The sequence below is a fragment of the Aegilops tauschii genome, chromosome 2 (genome assembly GCF_002575655.3).
Source record: "Aegilops tauschii subsp. strangulata cultivar AL8/78 chromosome 2, Aet v6.0, whole genome shotgun sequence".
NCBI classification, from domain to species: domain Eukaryota; kingdom Viridiplantae; phylum Streptophyta; class Magnoliopsida; order Poales; family Poaceae; genus Aegilops; species Aegilops tauschii.
This window is the reverse complement of record NC_053036.3, coordinates 106,944,985-106,954,208: the sequence shown is the minus strand read 5'-3', so window position 1 is coordinate 106,954,208 and position 9,224 is coordinate 106,944,985. Positions and strand designations below refer to the sequence as shown.

At 41.9% G+C, this 9,224-nt stretch overlaps 1 protein-coding gene across 1 annotated transcript; it reads left to right on the top strand.

Moving 5' to 3' along the window:
• The first annotated feature begins 859 nt into the window (after window positions 1-859).
• LOC109764564 (cytochrome P450 709B1) lies at window positions 860-3,015 on the top strand. The gene is made up of 4 exons (XM_020323369.4): window positions 860-1,262; window positions 1,353-1,576; window positions 1,688-1,932; window positions 2,050-3,015. The coding sequence occupies exons 1-4, from the start codon at window positions 998-1,000 to the stop codon at window positions 2,849-2,851; spliced, it is 1,536 nt and encodes a 511-aa protein (XP_020178958.1). The 5' UTR covers window positions 860-997; the 3' UTR covers window positions 2,852-3,015.
• The last annotated feature ends 6,209 nt before the right edge of the window (window positions 3,016-9,224 follow it).

Here is a 9,224-nt window from a genome sequence, read left to right as displayed (position 1 = left end):
TAAATAACCAACTTTGACTCTTTTCTGCACTGTAATATGCAAACTTGACAAAACACAATGAAATATGTTTCATATACTTAAAAATACTAATTCATATAAAATTTATTTCATTCATTTCAAAAGAATTGACTTCACTCATTTCATTAAACTTATTCCATTCATTACCAAAATGTTTTGAAATAATCAGTTTGACATGTTTGAACAAACTAGTTTCAGAAAACTGATTTCACTTATTTCAAAAAATAATTTCACTAGTTCCAAAATCGATTCCAATTATTTCAAACAAGTAAATTTGAAAAAAAGTGAAATTTAAATTTTGATATGATTGAATAGAAAAACTTTAACTAGTTTAAATATGTTCAAAATTGGTCTTGTTCTAAAGATCACATGTTCAGGAATTTGGATATATAAAAAATTCAATAATAGAAAATTAGTGTTAAAGATATTGTTCATCTAAAAATTTAAACAAAGAGAAAATGGATGGATTTGTGTGTGAGAGAGAGGAGAGATTCTGCATGCATGCATGCATGAGTGCCGTTTCTGTCAAAAGGTACTACATCTTTCTGACATTGATTAGACTAAAATCAGAAATACAAGAGATTTTTTGCAAGAAATACTTTCATATACACATGCACATGGTCCCACAACTTTAGATGTAGCAGCACCTCATTGATGGGAAGATCACCGGTAGCTTCCGGCTCCGGTAAAAAACACTTTGCGGTACTTGCACGCATCACGCCTGATCTCACCCGCACCGTGACGAAACGCCTCTCTTAACCCGACGTTCTGTACCCGGCGACCCGAGGCCATGGTCAAAGCGAACGTCATATAAATATGATATCCACCTCCCCGGCCCGAGTCTCACTACAGAAACACACAAACATTTCCTGGTCTCATCAAACTCACGAGCAGTACCGGAAGCAGAGGCATACAATACAGGACGCTGATATTTTTCTCCTTGTTCCTGAATCCTGAGCGACCACCGGTCCGGTCCACCATGGGTCTCGTCTGGATGGTCGTGGCGGCGTTGCTGGCGTCGTGGGTGTTCAACGCGCTGGTGTACCTCGTGTGGAGGCCGCGGGCCATCACCCGGCAGCTCCGCGCGCAGGGAGTCGGCGGGCCGGGCTACAGGTTCTTCGCCGGCAACCTCGCCGAGATCAAGCGTCTCCGCGCCGACACCGCCGGCGCCGCGCTGGACGTCGGCAACCACGACTTCGTGCCCATGGTGCAGCCGCACTTCCACAAATGGATCCCCATCCACGGTACGAAACTCAGACAATTCCTTCTGATCCATGATAGTCTTCAACGCCATCACCAACTAGTTCCCGCTCTTACGTTCTGGTCTGCTGCAGGGCGCACGTTCCTGTACTGGTGCGGGGCGAGGCCGAGCCTGTGCGTGGCGGACGTGAACACGGTGAAGCAGGTGCTCTCCGACCGCAGCGGGCTGTACCCCAAGAACATCGGCAACCCGCACATCGCCCGGCTGCTCGGCAAGGGGCTCGTGCTCACCGACGGCGACGACTGGAAGCGCCACCGCAAGGTCGTCCACCCCGCCTTCAACATGGACAAGCTCAAGGTATGTGTCCAGCTCCAGCGCGACGCGCGTTGACGTGTGCGTGTTTTTTACTATTGGATTTTAAGTGTGCGCGATGCGTGTGACTTCCGCTAACTGTTATCTGTACGGCAGATGATGACGGTGACCATGTCCGACTGTGCCGGGTCAATGATGTCGGAGTGGAAGGCCAAGATGGACAAGGGGGGCAGCGTGGAGATTGATCTTAGCCACCAGTTTGAGGAGCTCACCGCGGATGTCATCTCTCACACGGCATTCGGTAGCAGCTACGAACAGGGGAAAAAGGTATTCCTCGCGCAGAGGGAGCTCCAGTTTCTTGCCTTCTCCACCGTATTCAACGTGCAAATCCCAGCATTCAGGTAAATGCAAGTTCTTCTTCTTCTTGTACCCTTGTCGGTTTAAATCAACATACAACAAACATTTTCACACAGCAGAAATTAATCTTTATGTGTGTGTGTGCGCGCGCAATTAATCAGGTACCTTCCAACCGAAAAGAACCTCAAGATATGGAAGCTTGACAAGGAGGTGAGGACCATGCTGATGAACATCATCAAAAGCTGCCTTGCCACCAAGGACACCATGGGCTACGGCAGCGATCTGCTTGGGCTTATGTTGGAGGCGTGCGCGGCAGAGGGTGGGCATAATCCGATTTTGAGTATGGACGAGATCATAGATGAGTGCAAGACCTTCTTCCTTGCCGGGCATGACACCAGCTCGCACCTGCTCACATGGACCATGTTCTTGCTGAGCACACACCCTGAGTGGCAACAGAAGCTCAGGGAGGAGGTGCTAAGAGAGTGTGGCAGTGAGGTTCCCACCGGGGACATGCTCAACAAATTGCAGCTGGTCAACATGTTCCTACTGGAAACTCTTCGGTTATACGCCCCTGTGTCGCTCATTCAAAGGAAGGCGGGTTCGGATCTCGAGGTTGGTGGCATCAAAGTGCTTGAAGGCACGGTCTTGACAATCCCCATCGCGATGATACATCATGACAAGGAGGTCTGGGGAGAAGATGCCAACGAATTCAAGCCTATAAGGTTCGAGAATGGAGTGATGAGGGCCGGAAAGCACCCCAATGCCTTGTTGTCTTTCTCCAATGGGCCGAGGTCATGTATAGGGCAGAACTTTGCAATGATCGAGGCCAAGGCTGTGATCATCGTGATTCTTCAGAGGTTTTCATTCTCCCTATCACCAAAGTATGTCCATGCTCCCATGGATGTGATCACGCTGCGGCCTAAGTTTGGGCTTCCCATGATCCTCAAGAGCCTAGAGATGTAGAAAAATGTGTATGGTCTCAAGTATAACACATGGTTTTGTATTATTTGACTGGAGTTTAGTTTATGTTACGCACTAGAAAATCTTGTGAAATTATCAATGTATAATGTATCCTATTTGTAAATATAAATAATAAAGTGTTTTATTAATAAGTTACTATTGATTTTTCTTACCATCAGCCACCTTTATTTGCCCCCAAAATAGTCACTATCTATAGATAAACCTAAAATGTTGCAATTCCTTTTTATCAATCCTGACATGCAGGATGAGAAAGATCCATACGACTCACTGCTACTTTTCCATTTTGGAAAATCTTCCTCAAATTGCACACTTGCAATAATGGTACGCAGTGTGCCCGTGTTCTAAAATAAATGCTATTGCTATTTTTGAAACCTAATTACAAATTTGTCACTCATTAGATTTTTGAGTCTGTTGATTTTTCTATGCTGATTGCAATTACCAGGACTTCATCATTTTTAGGACCGTTAAGGATCTCAATCCCTACGACAAGATGTCGCCAAAACGCACAGGGACGAGCGCACCAATCATCAAGTGGGCATACCCATTTTAGAAGGTTCCCCGTTTTTTAATTGATTTTCTGGTTTTATTATCCTTTTTTCGTATTTTCCTACCTTTTCCTTTTTTTAACTTTTAGAAAATGTTCATAATTTTATAAATATTTCCAATTTTTTAAAAAGTTTTCTAATTTTAAGAATTTTTTTGATTTTGTAAATCTTCCATTGTTTCAAAAAAATGTTCACAATATTGAAAATTATTCGCATAATAAAAAAATATAAATTTGCATTTCTTTTGCGGTTTCATAAAATGTTCACAAATTACAAAAAATGATCGTGTTTTCTAAATCAATAATATTTTGAAAATATTCAGTTTTTCAAAGTATGTTTGCGCTTTTAGAAAACTATCAAAAATTCAAAAATATTGGGGTTTCAAGAGAACCTTTGCAAATTTGAGAAAACCTTTCTGTTTTCAAAAACTTCCAAAATTTGACAAAATGTTCTCATTTAAAGAAAATATTCGCAAGTTCAAAAAAATGGACTACGGTAGCGGGTTTACTACAGTGCATGTTCCCGATTGGCTGCAGAAGCCTGATCTTACTGTGCTCAAGTGGGCCAGTCTAGTCGGGCGCTCCCCCGTGCGGGAGACAACCTGACGCTTAATTTGTCTAAAAAAAACCGACGCTTTATGCGTGGCATAGGGGATTATTTTTTAATACAGTACAGATGCAAGCGCTTATATACACGCGCATACATTCACCTCTAAAAATGTGAATATTTCTTAAAAATACCTAACATTTTTTTAAAAATTTGAACTTTTTTTGAAAGAAAAAGCAATAACTGAAAAAAAGAACAGATCAAAGAACCGGAAAGAACCTTCTTCAGGATTACTGAATACGGTAAAAAAAAACAAAAGGAACCTTCCTAAAACTGTTCTAGGCACAAATAGCTCAATGGGGCCCTAGGCCGACATCTAGTTAAAATCAAAAATGTTTACCCGAAAATCACATTAATTTATGAAGCAAATACCACCAAGGCCTACCCGTCCATTTCCTATCATTTTGTGTGCTTTATTTTTCTTTCATGTGTTCCTCCGGCGCTACCTCCCTTCAGGAACTTTGCATCACAAGTTACTAGGGACGCACTACGATGTCGCCTCCCTCTAGATCAACATGAATGGTTTTTTTATGGATTACATAGCTCAGTTGGGCCTATTACATTTGCAATAGTATCACGGGCTAGCCTATTAAAAAGAATAACTTCTGATAAAGGCACATAGTATGGCTGCCAAATTAATCATCCACAAAAAAGAACTTCTTTGCAAAAGCAAAGGCAGAACCAGGACATTCTAAAAAAAAGGAGGCAAATACAAGAAGGAAACAACAACCGATGGTTAGACCAGAATTTAGTAAAGTGAAAAACAAATTTGATCTTATGTGTTACTCCCTCCGTTTATAGATGTAAGATGTTCTTTTTTTTTGAATCGGATGTATATAGACATGTTTTAATGTATTTGTTCACTTATTTCAGTTTGTATGTAGTCCTTATTGAAATACACAAAACATCTTATACTTGTGAACGGAGGGAGTTCCTTTTATATGTAATAAGTATTCCACAACTTTTTGCTTGATAAATAATTTATTCTTGGGTTCATGGGACATGCACCTTACTGGTGTTGTGCATAAGAAAACGAGGGAAGTGGAATTGTCGGCTATCAATCGTCGTTGCTAGAATTTACAAACGGTTGCTCAACTCTAAAAAGTTCCTTGTACTGTTTTGAGTGTTTTTGTTGATGACGTGACCTAATTTTCAGTTTTCTTGAGGGATTTTTAGATATCACTCGTTGCTTGAAGTTTATAAATGGTTGCTCAACTCTAAAAAAATGCCTTGGACTGTTTTGAGTGGTTTTTGATGATGTGATTTTCACAACATTTACGGGTGGAAGATATATGTTTCAAAAAAATAATATTGTATTATTCAAAGAAAATGTCAAAAACATTATTGTATTATTCAATAAAAATGTCAAAATCAATGCACAAGCAATATAAAACCTCAGGGCATCTTCAATGATGTCCATCAAATCAGGATACGAGAGTTGTCCATCCAATGCTACAACTCAAATGTCCTTTCGCTATTGGTCCCAATTTCTGCCATGTGTTGTTCCCTTATTTTCACCAAATTGCAACTCTCACAAGTTGGACCTGATTTCTGAAACTTCTTTTAATCATTTCTTCCGCGAAATAGCAACAACATTCCGCCCTATTGCGCGGACGGAGAGGAGAGAGGGATTGTGGCGTGAGGCATGTGATGGTTTTTGATACACCAGACGACCCTTAAAAAAGATAGATCGAATGTCCGGACTCCCGCAAAGATCCCACATGTTTGATTTCGATTTGCGGGAATTCGGATATGCGGTGGCATCCGCGGACCGATACAGCGGGATGGCTTACATCGTCCGGACACCTTGTCCGAACATTTGGCGGCGTTTTGAGGGTCCACGTTCGAGATCAAGGTCAAAGCCATTTTTGACATAAACTTGAACTTTTATTGTACTCGTAAAAAAATCCTACAAAAGAAAACCCCCCTTTGACTTTAGGACAAAAAAATATATTGCGTCAATGCTATGTTTTTATTTGTGTAACTTTATATACTAGTGCAAAAAAAGTCAAGTTTATTCTAAAAAAACTTCTTATTTTTTTATTTATTATAATTATTATTTTTAAATATAGGATGTATATGCACTCAGGAACCAAGGGGCATTTCCCCTAGTCGTAGTCCTATCTTTTTGGCCCAAGCAGGAGAAGACTCATAGTATCACGGGCTAGCCCATTAAGAAAGAATAACATATGATAAAGGCCCATGGTAAGACTGCCAAATTAACCATCCACAAAAATGGGCAAAGGCAGAACCAGGACACTCTAAAAAATGGGCAAAAACCAGAACAAGAACAGATAGTCAGACCGAAATTTGGTAAAAGTGAAAAACAAACTTGATCTTATGTACTACTTCCTTTGTTTACAAATGTAAGATGTTCTAATTTTTTTGAATCGGATGTATATGACACGTTTTAATGTGTTTGTTCACTTATTTCAGTCTGTGTGCAGTCCTTATTGAAATACCCAAAACATCTTATATTTGTGTTCAGAGGGAGTTCCTTTTATGTGTAATAAGTATTCCAAAGCTTTTTGCTTGATAAATAATTTTGTTCTTGCGTTCATGGGACATGCAGGTTACTAGTTTGTGCATAAGAAAAAGCGAGAAGTGGAATTTTTGGCTCTCAATCGTTGCTAGAAGTTTATAAATGGTTGCTCAACTCTAAAAAGTTCCTTGGACTGTTTTGAGTGGTTTTGTTGATGATGTGACCTAATTTTCAGTTTTCTTTTGGAATTTTTGGCTATCAATCGTTGTTTGAAGTTTATAAAGTTTATAAATGGTTGCTCAACTCTAAAAAGTCCCTTTGACTGTTTTGAGTGGTTTTGTTGATGACGTGCCCTTCACAACATTTACGGACGGAAGATATACTTTTCAAAAAATAATATTGTATTATTCAATAAAAAGTCAAAATCAATCCACGAGCAATATATAAATCTTAGGGCATCTTCAATGACGTCCATCCAATCAGACTCATTATCCATTCACGAACACGGACACGAGAGCTGTCCATCCAATGCTATACCTCAAATGTTCTTTCGCCAAATAGCGTTGCTATTTGTCCAAATTTATGTCTTGTGTTGTTCCCTTGTTTCCACTAAATAGCAACTCTCACAAGTCGGACCCAATTTCAAAAACTTGTTTTAATCACTTCTTCCGCCAAATAGCAGTGGCCTTCTGCCTGTTGCATGGACGGAGAGGAGAGAGGGGCTATGTTGTGGGGTACACCAGACGACCCTTAAAAAAAGAGATAGATCAGACGGGTGTCCGGACTCCCGCAAAGATTCCACGGGCTTGGTTCCGATTTGCAGGAATTCGAACACGCGGAGGCATCCGCAGATCGATGCAGCATGATGGCTTACATCATCCGGACACGTCGGTCCAAACATTTGTGAGCGTTTTAAGGGTCGGCATTGAAGATGCTCTTAGATCAATTTTCAAAACCATGCATGAGACCGAGAGTGCTTATTGAACCTGCCAAGTAGTACTATCTTTTTCGCCCAAGACAGGAGAAGACTCCTAGTAGTTCTCACAAGAGAAGCACCGTCAGATCCGGAGGAATTTCAGAAGAATTTCTCCCGGCACACCAGCCGCACCTCATTTGTCCTGTTGGGATTGTTGGAACTCTGGCAGTTTGGAAACGAGTTTGTTCATGCATGATGTGTCTACTGTGGACAAGATGAAAAATAGATTACCTGTTCTTTACTTGCTCTGCTGCTAGACTCTTGTGGAGTTTAATAAAATGCTCCTTTAACCTGAAATCATCTCCGAAAGGAATAGATGATTGTCTGGGACCTTGGATCAGAAGCTTTGCTGATCAAGACAAAAAACTAGTGCTGGTTGGAATCTCAGCAACTACGTGGGCTATCTGGAAATGCAGAAATGATATTATTTTTCGTGATAAAAAAATTAATGATCCTATGACTCTGATTAAATTGACATGCAATTGGATTGTCGATTAGTCTGTTTTGCAGGGGAAAAAACCAGAACAAAGTCTACTGATGCTGGGGGCAAAGCTAATTGAACGAGTAGCAAGTGAGATCTACAAGGCATCACAGGGATAGAGGGCTGGGGTGCTGAGGTTGACAGGCTGAAGCGGATTTGACTTCCTTTCCTAAAGCTTGATTTTGATCTTCTTGTTCTTCTCTGATGAGGCTGCGTCCTCTTGGTCTCTTGCCACTTGTGGCCCCTAAAAACTTTGGAAGCTTAGTTGTTATGCTTTGAACTGCTTAGACTGGTAGTCAGTTTCTAGATCTAGGGTAACCTATTACTTGAACCTGGGTTCGTGCGATGGTTTCGCTAATGAAATCGGACGGGGTGCCCCCCCTCTTTTGCTAAAAAAAAGCAACTCTCACAAGTCGGACCAGATTTCTGAAACTTGTTTTAATCACTTCTTCCGCCAAAGTAGCAGTGGCCTTCCGCCCTGTTGCGTGGACGAAGAGGAGAGAGGGATTGTGGCGTGGGACATGTGTTGGCTTTTGATAGACCCGACGGCCCATAAAAAGTAAAAAAGATAGATCAGACGGATGTTCGGACTCCTGCAAAGTTCCCACACGCTTGGTTCTGACTTGTGGGAGTTCCGACACGCGGAGGCTTTAGCGGACCAATGCGGCGGGATGGCTTACATCATCCGGTCACCTCGGTCCAAACATTTGTGGGCGTTTTGAGGGTCCTTGGACAATGCTCTTGGATCAATTTCGAAACCATGCGTGAGACCGAGTGCTTGTTGAACCTGCCTAGTAGTACTATCTTTTTCGCCCAAGACAAGAAAAGACTGCCTAGTAGTTCTCACAAGAGAAGCACCGTCAGATCCGGAGGAATTTCGGAGGAAGTCCCGGCACACCAGCCGCACCTCATTTGTCCTGTTGGGCTTGTCGGAACTCTGGCGGTTTGGAAACGAGTTTGTTCATGCATGGATGCTTAGGTCGTGCCCCGTCATCTATCAGTCCGTCACCATGAAGCCACGGGTCTCAATCCGAGAAGCATAATCTAATCAGTCATGGGATCGCATTACGTCTACATATACGAAAACGCGCAGTGGACAAGCGACCAAGGATGATACCACCGTCTAGTGTCCAACTTCTTACCGGAATTCTCTATGCGCCTATCCATCGGAATTTCACCACAATTGCACGTACTTAACCTCCAAGGTGTACGCACTTGCCAGCCACGCATGCACCAGCTGCGCCCAGCTTATTGGTGTGATGACC